General features: G+C 45.3%; 1 protein-coding gene across 5 annotated transcripts in view; it reads right to left on the bottom strand.

Moving 5' to 3' along the window:
* The window catches only part of PMS1 (PMS1 homolog 1, mismatch repair system component), a 54,906-nt gene extending 35,337 nt beyond the window's left edge, over positions 1–19,569 (bottom strand). For all 5 annotated transcript variants that reach the window (XM_054381057.1, XM_054381061.1, XM_054381059.1 and 2 more), the window contains exons 1-4: positions 19,438–19,569; positions 16,283–16,465; positions 12,584–12,686; positions 10,395–10,558 (exon numbers count right to left, since the gene is read on the bottom strand). In XM_054381057.1, the coding sequence (XP_054237032.1) occupies positions 10,395–10,558; positions 12,584–12,686; positions 16,283–16,465; positions 19,438–19,569 (582 nt within the window). The remainder of the gene's footprint in view (positions 1–10,394; positions 10,559–12,583; positions 12,687–16,282; positions 16,466–19,437) is intronic.
* Between the last annotated feature and the right edge of the window lie 4,492 nt (positions 19,570–24,061).

The following is a 24,061-nucleotide window of genomic DNA, read 5'->3' as shown; positions in this document are numbered from 1 at the left end:
AAATTACACAGGCACCCATCTCAAGAAATGCAATACATAGCCTTAAAATTCCACCTGTCCAGTGGGATATTTGCTGGCCTTGAGGGGTGAATTCCATGGAAGAACACAGTGCTCCTGTAAAATGATATTCCCTTCCTACAGGACATGTGGAATTGTAAAGCTTTGTGACGGCTGAGGCCGAAACTATTCCCCAAACCTTTGCATCTCCATTTCCACGCACACCCTGCAGCATTTGGGCAGTGAGGCTTTTAGTCCTGCCTGACTTTAACTCACCTCCCAGGCACCAGCCCCTTGCACACGCTGGAGCACAGCTCAGCCACCCTACAGCCAGCGTGAACCCCTCAAACAATTTATGTCAGAGAGGGCAGCGAATACAAAAAGGGAAGAAGGAGAAAGGAGCAGGCAGAGCCAGGGGCCGGGTGTCCGCAGCTCTGGCAGGGAGAGTCCCCATCGTGCTTCGTCAGCAGGCAGTGGCAAAGGACAGCCCGGGGCTGCCCGAAGCATGCCGCCTCTCAGCCTCTCTCCTCTACACCTGCTGTAAATCTCCTCAAAGACATTTCGAAGTGATGAAAGAATTTGTCCTCTTCTTTAGAGCTCCTCTTATAAAACATATCCTGTACTGCTTCTATTTTAAAACTGATTACTTAAAATGGAAACACAAAGTGCCAAGGCTTTTTTTTTTTTTTTCCTTCTTCTTCCCTTTTTTTTTTTAAATTTACTGGATATATTTTAAATTAAATGCATGTGACCAAACTGAGAAAGACACTGGTTACATGATTAATACAAACATCATGCTGTTTACTTAGGTTAGCCTAGTGTGATGCCACAGGTACAGATATAAATCTTAGCTGCTGATTAATGCAAGGTTATTGCACTGCTTGACCTGCTGAATGGCTGATACACAGTACTGGGAGAAAGATCACTTCACTAAAGGGGTTTTTAAGAGAGCTGTGGAGAACAACAACTTATTAAATGCAAATGTGCCAGAAGTAGATACTGTTAGTAAGTTCAGGGGGTATATTTTAACTACTCATACATTTAGCAGACATGAATATTACGAAGCGCAGACAGTGTTAGAAACCATTGCAGATTAAATGAAAGCCTACATAGTAAAGGTGTCAGGGAATGCCTCAATTTCTATACTGTATCAACAATGTAGTCGATATAATCAGGGCAATCCCCCCAATAGGCTGGGGGAGCAGCGGCTTGAGAGTGGTCTCAAGGAGAAGGACTTGGGGATGTCAGTTGCTGAAAAACTCAACATGAGCTGGCAATGGTCACTGGCAGCCCAGAAGGCAGCTGTGTGCTGGGCCGCATCAAAAGCAGTGAAAGCAGCAGGATGAGGGAGGCGATTCTGCCACTCTGCTCTTGTGAGACCTCACCTGCAGCATGGTGCCCAGTTCTGGTGCACCCAGCACAAGAGGGACTTGGAGCTGCTGGAGTGGGTACAGTGGAGGCATCAGAGATGATTGGAGGGCTGGAAAACTTCCCCTATGGGGACAGGCTGAGAGAGTTGGGGTTGTTCAGCCTGGAGAAAAGACATTACAGCAGCCTTCTAGTACCTGAAGGGGGAAGACAAGAAAGCTGGGAAGGGACTTTTTACAAGGACTTGTGGTGATAGGATGAAAGGGAATGGCTTGAAGCTTGAGGAGGGCAGATTTAGACTGGAGATTAGGATGAAATGCTGTACAGCGAGGGTGGTGAGACACTGGGAACAGCTTGCCCAGGGAGGTGGTGGATGCCCCCTCCCTGGAGGTGTTTAAGGCCAGGTTGGCTGAGGCCTTGAGCAACCTGGTCTAGTGGAAGGGCAGGGAAGTTGGAACTAGATGATCTTTAAGGTCCCTTCCAACCTAAACCATTTTATGAATCTATGAACACAGAATAGATTGTGTGTTCATTTCTAGCCCTGATTGCAGTTATAAAGCAACAATATAAGAGCTGCTAATCTGAAAAAAGTATTATTTTCCTGGACTCTCCAGATACATTAACAGATACATTAAGAGGCCCAACAAAAAACAATGCCTGCTCCATTTATTTTAGAAAGTGCTTGTTTCCAGGAGGTTTCTATAACACCCTATTTTTTTAACCTTGCTTATACCCTTTAGTTTAGCTAAAAATACATCCCAACACACACCCCCCACATTTTTTTTTCTAGGTCATATAAAGCGGGTGTCCAGGATGAGCCAAGGAAGAACCTGACTCTAGTCAGTATGATGACACTGCAGAAACAGCCTGCTCAAAGATATATTGTTACATATGGCCCATCTTAGCTTCTGCTAAAGCTACTCAAATATATTCCACCTCCCTCTGTGTTTCATTGAAGGGGACTGCAGGATCTGGACCTCGCAAAATGCACAATGTATATAGAGTCTATTGGACAGATACATACTTCTGTGGACAGTGACATCATCCCTGGAGTGGTACCAAAAAAATACATAGACATGGCACTTTGGGACATGGTTTAATGGCCACGGTGGTGTTGGGTTGATGGTTGGACACGATGATCTTAGAGGTATTTTCCAACCTATGATTCTACATACACACATGGAGCAGGCAACACTGTTACTTCAGGATGCATACACATAGCCCAGAAGGATTCCCTCAAAAACATGGGAAGAGTGCAGAAAGAGCAAGCAGCCTCTTTCCACTGGGGTCCCTGGCTTGTGGCACTAAAGAGAGCAAGAGCTACTCATTATTTGTCTCCTCAAAGACATCAAGGAAGGCCATAGAAAAACTGAAGCCATTTCTCTTCTCCAGCTATCCTTCATATTGTAGAACTTCTATCAGCAGCCAGAGATTTGCAATCACAGACAAACAGAAATATTAATTAGGGCTGGGACCTGGACGCTGTTGCTGACTGTGGCTACCTCACTGCAGCTATGATGCTACAAATTAAACAGATTCCTATTTTTCACCCTATTACTACTTGAGGACAATAACCTGCCAAAGCCAACTTTTACTACCTTTTACTTTCTTTCTGATAATTGTTGAGGGGTTTATCCTGTAATAAAAGTTGGAGGGTAGTCGAGCAAGCACTGTAGCTGATCTGTAGGCTGCTAATGCACCATGAGTTAGCTCTGTGAAAGAGAACTGTATTTCACAGTCTCTCAGTTGGTTCTTTTTTACATGCTTCACAAAATTCTGGCACCCAAGATCTCACTGCAGATAGTTAAATCTTTGGCCCAGTATTAACTTAGCTTTCCTGACTTAAAACCTTGGATCTCATCAGGCTCCAACAGAACTGAAAACATGGCTGCCTACCTGTTAAGCAAATATAGAAACTGGATATTGATGCCCTTCTTTCTTCCTAAGTTTGATTTGAACCCAAGGGAATCAAAAAGCCATCACCTCGTACAATGTGCATCAACTCTTCTGCTTATGATGCACAGACACCTGCACATTCTCTGCAGTAGAAGAAAGCCCATCAGCTAAGATCACAAAGAGATGAAGATGATGTCTCAACCACTTTAAAATCCAAGCCTTGAGACATGTTGATGTTGTTCATCAGCTCTACTCTTGCCTTGTTCTAAAACCAACGGTAAGTTATCTTACTAAATGATAGCTCTTGCATAATCTTCCCTTGAAAACAGAAATCACAGCAGGTTTTCAAGTCAGCTTAAAGAAAAATAAAAATAATTCTGTGAAATCATTATTATTTTCCTCATGTACTTTATACATGTTCTTGTGGAATCAGTTGTCCCATCCATTTTGTAAGTGATGGGACACTACCATTTGTAAGGATGGGACAACTACCAGTGGAGCTATGCAGAGAAACTCAAGGAGCTCCTTTTCCCCCTCCTCAGATGCAGTTGACATACCTGTCCATCCCATGGGTATCACACATTACAGCTAGCATGGGGATTTGTTGAAAGACAGTAATGTTCCACTGTTCATCCTACAAATTCCAACATATTTCCTGCTCAGATTTCCCTCCTGTCAGACAAGAGCACCCTCTCAATGAAAAGGCTTCCTTGAGCAGTGGAGAAATGCTTGGGATTTGGGAGTTGGAAGGTAAGCTAGGAGAGGAGCTAACAGACATTACAAGGAGCCAAGGACCTCCATCTACTAATGTATCACTTCAGAGCTTTTCAAGAATTACAAAGACTACAGAGAGTTGTAAGATTTTGGCTGCTTTAACCATGCATGTTCAGCTGATGTAGTTGAGAGAAATTCCACTTTCACAGCAGAAGGGAAAAGAAACTAAAATCAGATCTTCCAAACAATTACATTACTGTCAAGCCTGTCACAGGCTGGAAACCACCACACTAAATTCCATTTAAATAAAGGGAGGTTTAAGTGCTTTTTGTAAAAGGCTTTTTTTGGTTATTTTTGTTGTGGTTAACAAAAATAACACAACCTAACAAAGCCCATCAGTAAAGGAAGAGGGAGAACTCCCAGGTGGCTTGGGAAACAGGTTTTTTTTCTGCTTAACCATTTTTAAGTGCACAGAGTTGAGCGTGAAAGCCTTGCAAGGTACATCTCAGCCTCTGCACCGCACGCTGCATATGTGAAACAGTAATTGTTTTGAGATTTCAGGCATATACTCTGCTGTCATTTGAAATAAGTGATGGATGAGAAACTGGAAACCTCAAGGAATTAGTAATAGGATATAAAGCATTTCACCTCTAGGTCACCAGTTCAAATTCGACCAGGTTGGGAGTGACCAAAAGTAGTTACCATCTGGCAGCTGTTCTCTGGCTGATGTAAATTGAGTTGAGGGTCTCAGCGCATTTCCTAGTGGACAGGTGTCCTCAGCACAAAAAACACCATAATTAACTCTCTGTTTGGCTTTCTCAGCAAAGCCACTGAACAACTCGTGGAAGTAAAGACTGAGCTGTATTCCAGGTCAACAGGAAAGCATGCGGGCTGCAGAGCACTGCAGATTCTTAATCAGAATTCCTCCTTATATTTTAAGACACAAAGATTGGGGAGGGACTTCATTTATCATCATTACACTAAATGGAGTGGCCTCTCCAACTCAAGAAAGAGCTTATGTGCTGCTGGTTCTGCTCAGGGCACGTTGCTTTTCAACATGTAGTTACAGCAGAGTTTGGAAGCACAATAAATTAATGCAAAGTATAATCCTAGTATTAAAAATTGTAAATTCACCCTAGTGTATTTACTGCATCTCAAAACCCCACACCCATCACACAGGACTCAGACACAGGACACAAACTGGTTTGAGCCTACTGGATGCAGATGGTAGGTTGAGATTATTCTGCTTTGACTTAAAGAAAAAAAAAAATTAAGACAGCACCCTTTAGGTCAACACCAGCCACAAATGAGGTTTGGGAAAGAACACTATCCACAGTTATAAGAATAGCTTGAAAATGCACCTCATGAAGTTCTGACCCAGGATGCTAGAGGAACAAACAAGGCATAATTCTAGGCTGAACTGTATGATTAAGACTTCAAAAAAAACAATGGGGGGTGGGAAGGAAAAATATTCCCTTACACATACTTTTCCTCAGCTGGAACTGCAAAAATTTATTGGCCCACTTCGGGCCCAGGAAGGCATGAGACCAGCTGTGTACGGTATGAATTGCTGGTAGGCACCATCTAAACCGCTCACCACGATCTGTTCAGCCCTATGCGTGTTGTTATTGGGTATCCTTCATTTTAGCATTTGTGGAAGAAAGACAACCAGAACCCAATTCAAGTACTCCTATTCATCAGCCTTTCCACACAAAAAGGCATTTCTTGAACATCAGTGGCTGACAAAACTGAGTTGAGGGCTATTGGTGTTAAACAGTGCAGAGTGTGAAAGCTGTTGTTCCAGGAAACAGCCCTACACCACCTTGGGTAAAATACAGCCAGAGCTTGTAGGTGGCTAGAATGTGGCATTTTGGGCTGAAGAGTTTGACGTGGTTTAAGCAGTAGCTGACTTCAGAATGTTCTTAGCACGCCCTCAGATAATCTTAACTTTAAATAAACTTGCTGAATACTCATGTAAATTATTTCCATTTGGCTGTCTCATTATTCAATATGCTTTCAAGGAACACGGTGATGAAAGAAGAAAAATACCTCTTTCTAACATAACCATACTGGCAAGAGGATCAACATTATCAGTATTCAAAGTATGCCTTGGCAGGATAAACCTTCATAAAAAGAAGGAGCACTAGCTAATCCAAGTTGTCAAAATAGCCATAGTACTTCAAGGCTTGATCTGCAAAGTGATTCATTATTTATTGCTCATGCAAACAAAACATTCTGAGCAGAAAAAGCAGTCGGGTGTTTCCCGTCTCGGAAATCCATGGACTCAGAGCACACAACAAATAAACCTGACAATGATGGATAAAAGGAGAGCTGTTTTCTCAGTCAGTAAAACACAACCCAGAGTCAGGAACAGTGTTGTGGCTCTGCACAGAAATCCGACACACACACACTGGGAATATTTTCTGAGCTACCACAGATACGAAGTGTGGCACGGGAAGAAATAAAATCTGTGGAAATTTCATATGGAAGCGCAAGATCCACACCCTTTATAAATAACCATGGTGGAAATAAAACACTTCATGTACTGTGCATCCCAAAAGCATAGATACATTCAACAGCTCCAAGGATGATTCTAGCAGCAGCTATCAAGGCAACTGGATTTCAGATGCCCAACCTCAGACACTTCTATCAAAGCTCCAGCCTCATCACGCTCTTGTTCGGTAAAGTGAGGGCTGTGCATCCTTCCATTCTCCTTTAATTTCTTATAAAATAGAGGACTTTAAAGAGTTTGGGGTTGTTTTTTTCTTTTTAAATATACTTTGTGATTTGTTTTGAAACACATGTTCATTTACACTTTATCCACTTCTTAGCCTCTCTATCCTTTTGATCCATCTTTCCTCATCTCCTTCTGCAATACCTCATCTCTGCTACTTTCTCGCTCTTTTAAGCCTCGGAACCTGATCTTACTCCCTGACGTGGATCTTCCATTGCAACAGAAAGTATTGGCTCAGCCTCAAGAATTTAGGATTCTAGGAACTCCTCTGAATAACTGCACATATAATTATTTTTCTTTTAACAAACAGATAACCTATGAGCTACGTGAAAAATAAAGCCAAACTAAGAAAGTCAGTTGTTTCTCCAAGGACATTTCCAAAAGAAATGCAAACAGCCACCATAAAAACCAAAACCCCAAATCCCACCAGAGTATTACTCTACCACAGCTATACTAATAACTCCTAAAAACACCTTCTGAAAACATCTGAATTCATCATTTTAATGACATTTACACTACAGAAACATTCAGGTTGGAAAAGACCCTCAGGATCACCAAGTCCAACCGATAACCCTACTCTGCAAGGTTCACCCCTAAACCATATCCCTAAGCACCACATCCAAACCACCTTTAAATGCATCCAGGATTGGTGACTCAACCACCTCCCTGGGCAGCACATTCCAATGCCTGACCACTCTTGCTGGGAAAAAAAAAATTCAGACTAAGCCTACCCAGTCATAGCGTGAGGCCCTTCCCCCTTGTTCTATCACTAATTACCTGTGAGAAGAGACCAGCACCAACCTCTCCACTATGTCCTTCCAGGTAGTTGTAGAGAGCAATGAGGTCTCTCCTCAGCCTCCTCTTTTTCATACTAACCATCCTCAGCTCCTTCAGTTGCTCTTCATCAGATTTATTCTCCAGGCCCTTCCCCAGCTTCCTTGCCCTCTTCTGCACTCACTCCAGCACCCCCACATCTCTCTTGTACTGAGGTGCCCAAACCTGGACACAATACTCAAGGTGTGGCCTCACCAGAGCTGAGTACAAGAGGACAATCACCTCCCTGCTCCTGCTGGACACAACATTTCTAATACAGGCCAGGATGCCTTTGGCTTTCTTGGCCAGCTGGGCACACTGCAGGCTCATATTCATCTGCTTGTCCATTAGAACCCCCAGGTCCCTTTCTGCCAGACAGTTTTCCAGCCACACTGCCCCAAGCCTGTAAGATTGCTTGGGGTTGTTGTGACCCAAGTGCAGGACCTGAAGGAAAAAATCCCTAATGAATATTCATGTTCTTTGATATTATGGTAAAAGGGATGTCCCTAGACCTGCTCAAAATTGTTCTGTGTTGGAATTTCAGAGATTCAAAGTGCTTAAAAGGTAAGATGCAATAGGTAATTTTTTTTTATTTTGCATGGAATAACAACAGAAGAATATACAGAGGAATCTGTATTCCTAGTTTAGCATTTTCAGACTGCTTTAAAGCTTCCACCGGCAGAGAGACAGGCTCCACTTTCTGTATGATTTCTTAAACCTTCAATTCTCTTTGCTCAGCAACAGCTACTGAGCGACCTCTTGTGTTGAAATGTTTGAGCAGCCTTTTACTTGCCTTTTTTTCCCCTTTTAATCTTCAAAAAAAGGAACAAAAAGCCAGCAGAGCAAAATAAAGATGCAAAAACAACCCAGCACCCTCTCTGGCACTACAATGAAAAATTCTGCCAGTAGACAGCATGCACACTGATTTATTTTACCTACTCAAATTGTGTGTCATTTGCCTCTCAAGCTAAGAGCACAGCTAGTCAAAACCAACATGCAATGGCTGCTATTACAGACTCATAGAACAGAATCATGAAATCATTTAGGATGGAAAAGACCTTTAAGGTCATAAAGACCAATTATTAAGCCAGCATTACCATGTCTACTGTCCTCAGCACCGCATCCCTGCATCATTAAGATTTGTCCAGGCATGATGATTCAACCACTTTCCTAGCAGCCTGCTTCAGGGCTTGACATCCCTTTCTGTAAAGAAAATTTTCCTAATGTCCAACCTACACCTCCCCTTACACAATCTGAGGATGTTTCCTCTCATCCTCTCACTTGCTGCTTGGAACAGACCAACATCCACCTGGCTAGAAGCTCCTTTCAGTCCCAATCAAATCAGGCTGAAAGCAGCTATGCTTCCCTAGCTTTAGAATACTAATTCTGCAGCCACAAGGCTGACTTTTGTTTTTCACACATCTACACTTTGGTATCTAGAAAGACAAACATAAATATAGTCATAGTATGCGACAGCGCTCCAGAAAAGCACGGGCAAGCTGTTGCTATTTCAAGAAGCTAAGTGTCATTCATCATTCCTGCTGAAAAGGAACACAAGCACGAATGTTTGGTTGATGGAGTCAACAAGGAAAACTGCTCAATGAACAGGCCAAACAGCAAGACCATTAAACAAAACTGATTGAGAACAGATGAAGAATTGCTGAGGGATCTGGCCACGAGATGTCACTCTCTGCTTTGTGGCAAGTTGGAAATTCCTTCCCACAGCCTTCCTCTCAGAGGTGTCAAAAAGCAGGAGTACAGCCAATAGGAGTGATGTTAAATTTGGGTTAGGTAAAGAACTGCTCAAGATGTCATTTCTGTAGCTCTGTAATTTCTGTAGTTTGTGCTGTACAATTACTGCTCAGTAAGCTGTGAAGTCAAAGGACCCTCCAAGCAGTCTCGGAATCAGTTAGCCCAAGTCTAACCAAAATAGCTCAACTAAAGCCTGTTATAATGTACAGACCTGATGGAGTGGGTCCAGAGGAGGGCCACAAAGATAATCAGAGGGCTGGAGGACCTCTGCTACAAGGACAGGTTGAGGCAGCTGGGGCTGTTCAGCCTGGAGAAGAGAAGGCTCTGGGAACACCCTAATAGCAGCCTTTCCATACCTGAAGGGGGCTTACAAGCAGGCTGCAGAGGAACTGTTTCCAAAGGCCTGCAGTGATAGGATGGGGGGCAATGGTTTGAAATTAGAGAAGAGCAGATTTAGACTGGATGTTAGGAACAAGTTTTTTAGTATGAGGGTGGTGGAACACTGTAACAGGTTACAGAGGGAGGGAGTTGAGCCCCATGCCTAGAGTTATTCAAGGTGGCTGGAGAAGGCTGTGAGCAACCTGCTCTAGGGGAAGATGTTCCTGCTGACTGCAGGGGAGGTGGACTGAATGACTTTTAGAGGTTCTATGATTCTGTGATCATGTACTGAGCTCTTAGGATTTAGTATACTACAAGCTACCTGTATGTACCTATCCAGATAGAGGGCCTAACCAAGTAAGTTTTGAGAGCTTTTTCAGTTGATTTAGGTTAACACTTGATCAGGCCACAAGGCCTTGTAAGGTCTCACTTTGTTCTACAGAACACCACCACCATCTCTATCAAACACTAGCATGCAAAGTCATTCTTACACTCTGGCACGTAACAGAATTTTTATACCTCATGTACCTAACCAGACCCAAGTCTCAGTTTAAGTTTAGGATCAAAACCTCTAACTGTTGTAAATACACATCTCAAAAGGGAAAAAAAATGTGGAAGTCCAGCACAAATCTATGAGGAAAGAAAATTCTTAGGAATGAAAGATTTTAAGGATTAGGTGAACTACACAAGTTCATCAGAAGCTGATCCTTAAGACAGCTGATAGAGAAAAGCTCATTATTACCTTATTATGTGTTAAGGTTATCCTCAGCTCTGGTTTTATGATACCATATGCTGTCAGGAGATCCTGGACTTTTTTCAGCTCTTCCTTACATTTTCTAGTTGTTGAGTAAAACTGCTTTCTCACAGGAAGATTCTTGAACAACTTTAGGACTGTTACGGTAGTACCTGCAAGCAGATGACAGAAGTGGAAGTGACACTGAAAGCATCCTGGGTATTTTCACTTGAAGAAACCTGTCTGTATGCTGCTGCTTACAAAATAAACCTTAGTAACAGTAAATTAGATATTAACATGAGAAGATATACACCAAATCAGCAGTCATCCTCCCCCAAAAAGTACCTGTAGACATCAAGAGCTCTGATCATTTAGCTATGACTGCAGGACTAAACTTTCTTTTGTACACATTGATGACAGGGAGAATCAGCACTAAATAAAGCTGAAGAATCGTTCACTGCGTATTAAGTTAACATCCATCAGTTAAATGACAGACTAGAATATAATTAGACATATGTGGAGGCAGAGGAACACTGTGTTCTATTAAGGTCCTTCATGAGCATTTAATTTAGGGTAGTACCTGAAGAGCCAGATACCTCCATCCAAAGCAAAGCACATAGTGAGAGGAGGAACATTCATCTACCAACACCACCACAGAAATTCCCAGCCCGTAAGGATAGTGCAGAGTATTAAATATATCACAGAATTCTGTCAATCATCCAGTGATTTTGACTAAAGACAAGGAAATGAGGAAAATTTTTTTCACTGTGAGGCTGAAAATTTTTTTCACTGTGACCCTGGAACAGGCTGCCCAGAGAGGTTGTGGAGTCTCCTTCTCTGGAGACTTTCAAAACCTGCCTAGATGCATTCCTGTGTGACCTACTGATGATCCTGCTCTAGCAGGGGGGGTTGGACTGGATGATCTTTTGAAGTCCCTTCTAACCCCTAACATTCTGTGATTCTGTGAAATGCAACCCACAGGCTTTCCAGCTGTGGAAAATATTGCAGTTTAAAACGTGAAAGGATCCTTATTTAAAATTAGCTATAATGAAGGGGGATCATGTGCAGATCCTTCCTCAGTATTTGCTCACTGACTAGCCCTTGGCAGTTTCTTCTGGCTTTATACCTCCCTGTGGCCAGTTAGCGCTGAGGAGGAAGGGAGCTGGGTGGGCAGTCAGCTCCCCACAGAATGGCTTAGTTTGGAAGGGACCTTTGAGATCATTTACGCGAACACCCCTGCCATGGGCAGGAACACCTCTTGGTTGCTCATGGCCTCATCCAATTTGGCCTTGAACACATCCAGGGAGGGGGCATCCACAACTACTCTGGGCAACCTATTCCAGAGTCTCACCACCCTCATACTGAAGAATGTCTTCCTAAGATCCAGTCTAAGCCCGCTATCCCTCAGCTTCAAACCATTCCCCCTTGTCCTGTCTCCAGACACCCATAGGAGAAGTCCCTACTGGGGATAAGCACTTCAGCCAGCTTGGAGGCAGCTTGTGGGCAAGGTATATTAACAGTACTGGGCCCAGAATGAACAAGCAGCTGCTGCAGCTCTGCTGGGAAAAGCTGCTACTTGCAGAACAGCTCTACTCTGTACTCTGCTCAGGGAGTTCAAACCACAAGCCACTCTAAACCTGTGCCAAGTCTGAGCCAGCAAGGCCACATCTGAGGTTAGGGCAACCTTTCACCTGCCACACAAATACACTGAAGGACTTCTAGAGACACACCCTTCTTGCAGGTTAGAAAGGACTGTGAGTCTTCCTTGTCCTGTAGCCATGCTGCTTCCAGCAACTCCTTCATTTAGCAGCAGGGCAACTGCTCCTTCTCTAAGGAGGGATTTTTCTATGCACAGAAATGCTACTTTGATCCTGGAGAAATCCTTCATACACTTATATAAACCAGCCTCCACCTGGGGCACTGAATTTTCAGAGCTTTCATTTCTGCTGTTGGCTTGAAGAAGTGAGTCAGAGAAGGAGAACCTAGTTTATAATTGCTATCTAATGCAGCTTCCAAGACAGTTTATTTCTTACTATAACAACACATTCTCAGCTGACAGACAAAGCAAGAAATGTTTACAGCTACAAAGATTCCACACTCAGCCTTCTTTTGCAGAGCAGGTATTTCAACACCAAGCAGAGCCTCAGAAACACAAATTATTTGTGCCATAGCACACCACCAGAACGAGGGTATCCTACCTTGCCCAAGATGGGAAGGCTTTTTCGAAGTTATGTGCCCAGTGCTATCCAAAGCATACTGAGTGCTGAACTCATCAGCAGCTGTCTTGGTTGTGATCAAAACCTGGAAAGAGTGATTTAAAAGCCAAGGATGTTACACAAGGATTCACAAAGTTCAGAATGAGCTGAGAAGCTTAGCTATTGCTTTGACCACCAGAGTATTTTAATCATCACAATTACATTTAATTAGTTTATAGATTTTTTTCTTTTACAGGTGTTTCTTACAGTCATGGAAACATTCTGCATTATTTCATCTATACCAGGACAGGTTAGGGATTGACCTGCTGAAAAGCAGCTCCAAGGAGAAGTACCTGGGAGTGCTGGGCAACAAGTTCACAACGATGCAAGCAATGTGCTCTTATGGCCGAGGCCAGTGGGATCCCGCAGTGCACGAAGGGTGTCACCAGCAGGTTGAGGAAGGTTCTCTTCCCTCTCTGCTCTGCCCTAGGGAGGCCACATCTGGAATACTGGGTCCATTCTGAGCTCCCTACTTCAAGAGATACAGGGAACTACTAGAGAAAGACCAGTGGAGGCTGAGGGGACTGGAGCATCTCTTTGACAAGGAAATGCTGAGAGATCTGGGGGCTCTTTAGCATGGAAAAGACTAAGAGGAGATCTCCTCAATGCTTATCAAAAAAGGCCATGGGGGAAGAGGAAGTGTCCAGACTCTTTTAAGTGTAATAGGACAGGGGAAACAAACTAGAACTCTGAAGGTTCCACCTAAACATGAGGAAAAACTTCTTTGCTGTGAAGGTGCCAGAGCCCTGGAGCAGGCTGGCCAGAGAGGTTGTGGAGTCTCCTTCTCTGGAGACCTTCAAACCCTGCCTCGACATTGCAATCCTGGACAACCTGCTCTGAGTGACCTTGCTTCAGCAGGGGGGGTTTGACGAGATGATTTCCAGAGGTCACTTCCAACCCCCATACTCTTTTTTTCCACCCACTTAACTGAAAGCCACCCGTTTCAATCACACTACTACACAGCAATCCCTACTACCTACAACACAGACTCTGATGACCTCTACCCTAAGACTGGTTAAATAAACTATGAAATCAGTTGATAATTTTGCACTTCCACCTTTTGTGACAGAAGGCACATTATGACGAGCTCTGAAATGCATGCAGGGCTCCACAACATAATGACTACTATCAAACAAACAATGTATTATCTTCCCACACCCAAACCTATCTGGCAATCAATATCAGCATGTTTTGTAAGCTATTAAAGGCAATGCACAGATTTGCTTTAGCAAGACCAGTCACAAACCAGACATTCAATAAAACTACAGGGCCCTGAGATCAGGTATCAACATTTTGAAGAAGAGAACCACTGCACTTTAGCCACCTAAGAGACATAAAGGTTATGACACAGATGGCGCTTCAGAATATTTGGGGTTATTTTAGTGTCTCACATGAATCTTTCAGAGGGAAAAAAACAGTCATTGCTTAATTGGAAATGACAATATTACAGACCTGCTTAAGAGCCAGTAGTAAAGTACTTCTGAACTGAAACTTCAGGGAGCAGTTTGGGTAGACTGAATGCAATTAATGCCACGAATGTTTAATTAACCTAATTACTGATCCAAGGACTAAAGTAGCACCCATTAAAGTACTTAATACATTCAGGCCACCTCCCATCTCTTATGAAACCCACCATAGAGCTGATTAGAAGCTGAGAACAGGTGGCATCCTGCTCTGACAACTGGTTAGAAGTAACCAATGACAGAGGTCTGTTATTACCTGTCAAAACACCAATACTTTGGAAATCATCTTTGGAAATCTCCATCCAAACACACAACCTGCTATTGCTTAGTGCAACATGCACATAGCCCAAGGTAGCAAGGACTCCAGCTCTAACATCTCTCCTGACCTCATCATTTGATGGTTCCAAACAGAGAAAGACAGCAGTATCTTCTTTCAGAATCTAGTCCTTGGCAGGCTTAGAAAGGAGAATCCAAACCTTGGCCTTAACACAGCATCAATACAGAAAGGCAGAGCACAAGGGAAGAGGCAAATACTGTGCCAACAGTCTGAACAATTTCCAGATGGGTTTTCAACTTACTTGTTAACTTCAGTTAACAAGTTAAATCCTAAATTATTCAGTCTTCCTAACACAACACATGGCCAGACTCAGGCCAGGGAGCAGGTTGTTGTTTACTCACAAGGACAACAGAGTTTATGCAATTGCAGTCATACACATGTCAAGGAGCAACGTGGAGCTCAGCAAGATCCTAAGACTCTGAATCACCTGGATAACATCAAGGCAGAAGTCATTGCTGGAATGGTAGGTACACGAGCCATCACTTCCCCGAAAGGATTTCTTCTGGCCACCATCTCATTTTGCAAATCAAAATGATTTGCAAGGAGAAACCAAATTGAAGTAGTCCTAATTATGGCTGAGTTTGCTACTTGAGTATCAAAGAGCATCTGCTCATAACACTGAAGAGGATAAGCCAGTGTTCTAAGGCCCCATGGATCTACACATGTATGCATCTCTATTTATCTCTATGTTAATATCTTGATCAATCATCTGGACAAGGGGATTGACGGCACCCTAAGTGTGCAGCTGACACCAAACGGAGTGTGACTGTTGATCTGTCTGAGTGTAGGAGGCTCTACAGAGGGATCTGGACAGGCTGGATCGATGGGCTGAGGCCAGCTGCATGAGGTTCAACAATGCCAAGTGCTGGGTCTTGCACTTGGGTCACCATAACCCCATGAACAGTACAGGCTTGGGGCAGAGTGGCTGGAAAGCTGCCCAGTGGAAAAGGACCTGGGGGTGCCAGTTGACAGTCAGCTGAAGATGAGCCAGCAGTATGATCAGGTGGCCAAGAAGGCCAACAGCATCCTGGCCTGGATTAGCAATACTTTGGCCAGCAGGACCAGGGAAGTGATCATGCCCCCGTACTTGGCACTAGTGAGGCCGCACCTTGAATAACGAGTTCAGTTTTGGGCCCCTCGCTACAAGAAGGACATTGAGGGGCTGGAGTGGGTCCAGAGAAGGGCAAAGAAGCTAGTGAAGGGTCTGGGGAACAGGCTGAGAGGAAATGACCTGAAGTTGCACAAGGGGAGGTTTAGGTTGGACATTATGAAAAATTTCTTCACTGAAAGGGTTGTCAAGTCCTAGAAGAGGCTTCCCAGAGATATGGTTGAACAGCCATCCCTCGAGGGATTTAAAAGATGCAGAGGTGTGGTGCTGGGGGACATGGTTTAGCAGTGGACTTGGTAGTTAACAGTTGGATTCAATGACCTTAAAGGTGTTTTCTGGCCTAAGCGATGTTATGATTCTATGTAGAAGGCACCATGCATCTATGCCCTGATACAAAAGAAAAGGAAACAGTAAGCAATCTGCCCCTGACCTACCCTGACTGAGGAAAATAGAGCTCTGCTGTGACCAGTACGACAGAGAGGCAGGACTGACACAAGAAATCCACACTGCTTCCCAGCCATATGACATGACTGCTGCTGGAGCGGGGAAAGGCAGCATGCACAAGCCCAACTTCAGCAAACATATGCCTGGCAGGCTGCAGGAGCAGTATAGTCTCTGCACTGGTATCTTAACAAAACTTTCCCAAACACACAAATTAAAAAATCACAGTAAAAAAAAAAACAAACAAAAAAACAAAACCCCAAAACCCAGACACATTTATAGCAACTGCTTACCTCTGATATAGAGCAAACTGACCCCAAAGCTTCCCCACGGAAACCATACGTTGTCAACCTGTCCAGGTCCTCAGAAGAGCTGATTTTGGAGGTGTAGTGTTTAACTGCCATAACTGGGACATCAGCAGCCTTGATTCCGTTGCCATTGTCTCTTACTTCTATTCTGTTAAACCCGTAATTCTCCTGCAGAACAAAAGAGCACTGAAACAACCCAAAGAATAAAGACAGAAGTTTGAAGCAGCCAAGGTTACAGCTTCCAGTCATGCAGACAGAAGTGGGGGTTTTGCTTACTTGGAGAAACTGAGCAGCTGGAAAATGTTAAAACAGTGACAATGCTGCAAGTTTCAGGCAAAACCCAGCAAGCTGTAAAATGAAATGGCCAAGTTTCCATTCTCTAATGTGCTTTTCAAGTAATCCAGAGTTTATCATAAAACCATAGAATGGCTTAGGTTGGAAGGGACCTCAGAGATCATCTACTCCAACACCCCTGCCATGGGCAGAGACACCTCTCAACTAGACTTGCTTGCCCAAGGCCTCATCCAATCTGGCCTTGAACACATCCAGGGAGAGGATATCCATGACAACTCTGGGCAACCTACTCCAGAGTCTCACCACCCTGATATTAAAGAACCTCTTCCTAAGATCCAGTCTGAACCTACTCTTCCTCAGCTTAAAACCATTCCCCCTTGTCCTGTTGCTAGTCCACCTCTCCAGCTTTCCTGCAGGCTTCCTTCAGGTACTGGAAGGCCCCCAGAGTCTTCTCTTCTCCATGCTGAATAACCCCAGCTCCCTCAGCCTGTCCTCACAGCAGAGGTGCTTCAGTCCTTGGATCATCCTTGTGGCCCTCCTCTGGACTTGCTCCAACAGTTTCATGTCCTTTTTCAGATGGGGACACCAGAACTGGACACAGTACTTGAGACAGATGCAGTCACTGAGGTGTATCATAGTACCAGGTTGATTTGGTTTAGAAATACAGGAATTTGGACTGGGCTGAACTGACAAAGAATGGAAATGAAGGGTACTCATGCACTGGAAATGGTTGAAAATGCTCATTTTAATTGATTTGGGATCTCACCCTATGGAAACACTTGGTTATTGCCCTGTGAAACCCACTCTGATTACAGAATCACAGAATTACAGCACAGTGGGGGTTGGAAGGGACCTCTGTAGATCATCTGGTTCAACTCCATGCTGAAGCAGGATCACCCAGAGCAGGTTGCCCAGGACTGAAACGTTCAATTGGGTTTGGAATCTCTCAAGAGACCACGACTCCACAACCTCCCTGGGCATCCTGCTCCAGTGCTCTGGTGCCCTCACAGGGAAGACGTTTTACTGTAAGTTCAAGTGAAACCTCCTCTGTTCCAGCTTGTGCCCATTGCCCCTTGTCCTATCAGTGGCCACCACTGAAAACAGCTCAATGCCATCCTCATGATCTCCACTCTCTAGATGTTCATCAGCACTGGTAAGATCCCCTCTCCAGGCTAAACAGCCCCAGGTCTCTCAGACTTTCCTCATCACAGCAATGCTCCAGTCCCCTCATCACCTTTGTATCCTCTCCTGGAATCTCTCCAGTAGTTCCCTCTCTTCCTTGAACTGGGGAGCCCGGCCCAGATGTGGCCTCACCAGGACAGAGTAAAGGGTGAGGAAAACTTCCCTTGAGCTGCTGGCCACACTCTTAATGAACCACAGGATCTCACAGATCTTAGGCACAAGAGCACACCAGAGGGCTTTCTTCTCTGGCTATCTGCATGGCTCTACATTGGCTCTCCAGTAAGAGACAAGACTTGTGTAATCATTTTCAAAGGCTCTAACACCTTCTTTTGACTTCTTGCAGTTACTGATTGGCTCACAGGATCCACTTCTGGTACCCTTCCCCCCAAAATGTGCATACGCTACTCACTTTAGAGTTATTCGTGAAGGAAACTACTATGCAGTCTAAATATTGAGAGGACAAAGGTCATCACAAACCATAGTGATGACAGTTACCCTCAGCTCACTTGAGGCAAGAAAATATGCTCCTTGGCATATAAAAGAAATCATACTCCAATGGAAAACACTTGAGGCTCATTCAGGAAAGACAGCTGTGGCACGGACAAGGAGCCAAACTGAAATTCAACCGCCCTTCTAACTGACAGCATCTGTCTAACACTTGATTCCAGAGCAGGCTATGCATTCACTGTTATCTGCAGAAAGGACACTGGATGCATCTTATAAAATCAGTAGCTAGAGCCCACCATGTGGTAATTTATACTACACAAACATCTAGCATGGCCATCAAACTTTTCCACTGTTTTCATTTTCATCTTCCTGACAATATTTTGTACTGAGCATTAAATGTGTCAGTAAGTCCAACCCTGAATCAGAATGCATCACAGGATGCTTTAGCTTGGAAGGGACGTTTAAAGGTCATCTAGTCCAGCTCTCCTATAGTGAGCAGGGACATCTTCAACTAGAGCAGGTTGCTCAGAGCCCCAGACAACCTGACCTTATATGGTCCCATGGATGGGACATCTACCAACATTCTGGGCAACCTGGGATAGTGTCTCACCACCGTCACTATGAAAAATTCCTCCTTATATCTAGTCTAAATCTCCCTCTTTTAGTTTCAAACCATCACCCCTTGTCGTGTCACAACAGGCCCTGCCAAAAAGTCTGTTCCCAACTTCCTGATAGATTCCCTACAGCACTGTAAGGCCACAAGAAGATCCCCCTGGAGCTTTCTCTTCTCCAGGCTGACCAACCCTAACTCTCTCTGCTTGTCCTCACAGCAGAGGTGCTCCAGACCTCAGATCATTTTTGTGGCCTCCCATGGACCTGCTCCAACAGGCCGATGTCTTCTTTGTGCTGAAGATCGTATTTTAGAACAAGCAAGTAGAAAAACTCATTTGAAAGGAGGAAAAGTATTAAAGAAGGTGGCAGTTTTTACCCCAAGATGCACTCAGGAGCACAAATATGCCTTACTGTTATAGTGGGGCCTCAGAAGTTTCAATGGACACTGATTTGGGACCATTTTAATTTGAGATTAAAATATAAACACTATCAATACCCACCCATTCCCCAAACCACCACAGCCTAAAACCCACATCTGCAGTGGAACTTTCCTTGCATCTTATTTTCCATCCAACTCTTTGTAAAGAGAAAGAAAGAGGTCTTACCAGTTTAATATCAATATTTGTGGCATCTGCATCCAAGGAATTTTCTATCAGCTCCTTCACCACACTAACAACTGATGTGATCACCTGAGAACTTGAAAGCAGACGAACAGTCTCTGCTGGCAGCTGTTTCATAGTGGAGTAAGACTCAGAGAAGCTGCAGAGAAAGATAACAGAGGAAGAATGTCAAATTGTGCATTACAAACACTTTTCTAAATTGTTTCACAGTAAGTTTTAAGCGTATGCAGAACACTGTGGCTGAAGAGTCAAATCTTCAAGACACAGGACTCAGCTTCCACTGTGCTCTATGTAGGATTTCCACTAGCTAAGTTTCATTGAAGAAATACAACCTGAAGGCAACTGTTTTGGAATTGGGTAAGAAGTGAGGAGGAGGCCCAGTAATGCAAAAGTCATGTTCAACAGCAGTATGATCTACTGGCAACAATGAAAACCAAACCCAGAAAACCTGTGTGCCCTGTCCTGGTTTGAGCTAGCACAGAACTAACCCTGCTCAGTGATTTGACTTCTCTGCTTGGTGCTGGCACTTTTTGCAGTTCAGGGAATGTTTGCACATACAGCGACTGCTTCTATCAGTGAGAATGCTGATGGGGAGATGTACTGCCAAGGGGTTGGGGTCCAGAAAGGCTCTTGCTTAGACTTGCTTCTGTGCAGACCAAGGTCACTGCTAAATCTTGTGTGGCACATTGAGGGTGCAGAGCAAAAGGCTGCACCTGCAGGGAGGAGGGGGCAGGACAGGTGACCCTGAACTGATCAACAAGGGATTCCATCCAATGGACATCACATCCAGCAGGGATCACCAGGGTCAGGCCTCTTCTTCAATGGTCAGCATCACAAGAGGATTCAGTCTATTCTGCCTTCCATCCCAATCCACAAGTTCCTGAATCCAGTTCTTTTTTTTGCCAACCTGAGACTTCCCCAGCGCCTGCCCACAGCATCAGTGGTGACAGTGACTAACTGCCATCAGGGGGTTGGGTTTAATATTAGTTGTGTATCCATTTCATTTTATTGTGACTATTTTCACTGAAACTGGTTTTCTTTCCCAACCCATTAGTCTCCCTTCCTTATTCCTTTTCTTTTCCCTTTGGGAGAGGAGAGGGGTTAATAGAGAGCATCCCTCATGCATTTAGTGGCCATCTGATTCCTAATCCTTGACATGCCCTCAGCTGGGTCAGTTTATTTCTCTTTGTCTCTATCTTCCACTTGATAATGGGGATGCCTTACATCATAAAGCCACTGAAAACACTTAAAAGTGGCTATAATATTCCTTCTGCACTACAGAGATGGTCTACCATGAATATATCGTAAGCGAATCTGCACATTTTTGCAGGCATTCCTGTTTTAAGTACCCAAGTAGAGACCATTAACCAAGCTCCAAGAAAAAAATCTTTTTCGATCTTTGTTGCCTGACACACTCAATGCTAGTTTTTCATGCGTATGAGAAAGGGAAGAGAAAGAGGATTCCCAGACAGCTCTTTGAATCTCAAGAATGGTTCAGACTTGGGTGTCTCCCCTCCACAGCAGCACTCTTCACAAGGTTACATTACATAATTTTATTTACATCAAAAGGCAAACAATCCTGCCAACTCAGTCCAAGCCCTGTGCTGGAGAACACAGACTGCAGGCTCAGCACCTGTCCCAAGGATATGAGCATGTGCGGAGGAATGGAGCAAACCCAGATCTCCTCCTGACGCAGCCAGGACACAGTGAAGGGCTGTGGCCAACACCCCAGAGCACCATTACCCCACAGGGTATACACAGCTGATACAACCCTTACAGCGAACTCCTCCTTCTCAAGGCTGCCAATGTAAACACAAAAGACAAAGCAAAAATCAGGTTACTTGGGGGGAACAAAAGTACAAGGTTCTGAAGAGGAAGCAGCATCAGAACTTTTAAAGAGGTTTTGCTTTATACTCGTTATTCAGACTCCACAGGTGGTAAAAAGATCTGACAATTCAGTTTTCCACCAAACAAACTGGGAAAGGCACACAGGAAGAGAGACCAGCTACTGATCTACTGATGATGCGTGCCAGATCACAGCTGAGTGTTTCCATCACAAAACACTGACTAAACCAAGGGAAGGTCTTTGAGGAGAAACGTTGCAGATCCCAAAGATAAATCTTCTATGAGATGTAACTGCTACAGGCTTTTGGGGAGAGGATTCAGCTTCTGGGGTGCCCTTCTTCCCTGCACGCAAACGCCCCTGTGCAGGGCTGGTGGGTTTGAGCTTCATCACTGATGCAATCCTTCTACTCCTCTAAACGAAGTCTGACACCGCAGCAACAGAGTAATATTGCAGGCCCTCAGGTAAACTGCCCACAAAAACTCCTTCGGCTTTACAGCTGCAGCCTCACGGATGCCTGGCACGGCACGCACACCTTACTCCAACTACCACCTTTCGCAGGAGCCCGCCAGAACACGTACTCGGGTAAGTCCTCAGTTTATGGGCGGAAAAAAAAGGGAAGAAATCTGCAGACGAAACCTGTAGATCGTCACTCTCGCCTTTATCTGCAACAACACTACGAGACCTCACTTCCCGCTTGTTTTTCGCCCTGCAAACACAGGGGGTAAGGGGAAGGCGGGGACGGCCGTGAGGAACGCCCAGTTCCCGCCGCGGTCAGCAGGCCTCGCTCCCCGCCAGGGCCCGGCCCCGCTTCGGAGGCGACCGCCACACCGCGGCGGCCCAAGCCGAGGCCGAGGCCTAGGCCCAGGCCCAGACACGTCCCGTTCCGTTTCGCCCGGGGCGGCAACCGTTCCCACCGCGCTGCCGCCAGCTACCAGCGGGGAAGCGGCGTCCCCTTCACAGTCAGGGCCTCGTGGGGAGCGGCGGCTTATCCCCGCGGCAGGTAGGCAGGCAGCTGCCTTGCCTTGCCTTGCCTTGCCCCGCACCGCCCCTCCACTCTTCCCGGGCGCCCGCGTCCCGCACTGTCCCGGGCGTACGCTACCTGGCCTCTACGGCTCTCCCGCCGCCGCTGTTGCCGCTGCCGCCGTGCGCGGTGCGGGCGGGCCCGCCTGTCCCCGCCCCTCGCTGACAGCCCTGCCCACAGGGCAGCCGGCAGGCTCAACCTGCGGCTGGTGGCCTGCGGTCTGCTCCTGCTCATCGGCGGCTGGTGGGTCTCCGGGGCCGTGCTCAGAGAACGGGCGGGCGGGCTCGGCTCGGCTTGGCTCGGCTGGCGCTACCGTCTACGCCGTGGTGCTTGTGAGCAGGCCCCGGGGCGTTCGGCGGCGGCGGCTGCTGCTGCGAGGCCCAGCCCTGAGGCGAGCGGCAGGGGCTGGTGCGGCGGGAGGGGATCTGCCGGGACCCGGCAAGGTGCGTGGCTGGGAAGGGAGGTGGCTCTCCGGGGGGAACCCGGTTCCTGTGGGCACAGCGTCCCGCTTCTTTTGTGCGGCCGGGGGCCTGGCCGTGAGAGAGGGGTACGGCGAGCTTAGAGAAGGCGCCCAGCCGGGGAGACAAGAATCGTGAGGGAAAGCTAGGAAGAAATGGTAGATGATGTCCAGGTGTCTGTCTAGGTACTCGCTCACCAGCGGTGCTGCATCCTAGGAAGAGAGGAACAATCTCGCTTCCCCCATCGCAGGTAATGTGTTCCCGTTTTGAAATCTTTTGCAACAAGTGTTGATTAAAATCGGCTGTGCCGGTTCAGTGTCGGGTTCGATCTATTTTTATTCTACAGCCCGTTGCTAATATTGCAAAATACTCAAGTGTTACAGGGCTTTGAAGCACTAAGAGAGCAGAATTAAAATACTACCTACCAAAGGAAGATGGTTTTGGTGCTTAAACAAGTTCTTTTGTAGACTGATATGGAAGACAGGTAAAAAAAATCTCCATCCCAGACCCATAGATGAATAGAAATAGCCTGACAGCTGACATGAATATAAAGTATGCCATGATTTTTTGGTTTAGTTTTCATTGCAAACGTTAGTGCAGGAGGACAAGTGTGTCACCTCCAGTAAGTTCTGTCTCCTGAAGAATTCAGCATTGTGAAATCGTTCTGTGTATCTCTGCCTGTCTGTCACTCAGAAAACTTTTGAACCTGTTGGCTAATTTCAGCCAGATTTGAAGGATGTAAATGTCTGTCTAAAAACTAACAGATGGGGAGAGAGGGAAAAATCTGCAATCTGCACTGTGATGCAAGAAAAGCAGGCAGAAATTGGTCCTTGTTGGTCCTTCCTAGCAGTAGGTGGCTGGGCAGTTGTTATATGCAGAATTATTCACTACCGAGTACATGAACAAGAAACAGGAGGCAAATTGCCTGATACGGGAAGGGGAAGAGCACTGCAGATGTTGTGGTTGACGAAAAGAGTTGAGAGGACAGAAGTTACAAAACCTGATTTCTTACAGGTTTGCAACTTCAGCTTACTGTTTTTTAAACATCCTTCTGTAGATGGCTTGTGGGTTTTGTTTGGCTGTTTCTAAACAAACAGTTCCCTGTTTGTGCTGACTTCTCCATGAACCACACTGAAGATTCCAAGATGCATCTTGCTTTAGGCTCTGTGCTCCTTCCAGACCTGCTTATTTATGCCGGGCTTTTCCCAGACTCTAAACCTGAGTATGCTGAGTACTCCTCTCTCTAACAGTAGTCTCAGTCCTGAAAGAGATGTGTTTTGTAGG

This window comes from Indicator indicator, chromosome 5, assembly GCF_027791375.1.
Source record: "Indicator indicator isolate 239-I01 chromosome 5, UM_Iind_1.1, whole genome shotgun sequence".
NCBI classification, from domain to species: domain Eukaryota; kingdom Metazoa; phylum Chordata; class Aves; order Piciformes; family Indicatoridae; genus Indicator; species Indicator indicator.
Note: the sequence above shows the minus strand (reverse complement) of the source record. Positions and strands in the feature narration are given on the sequence as shown.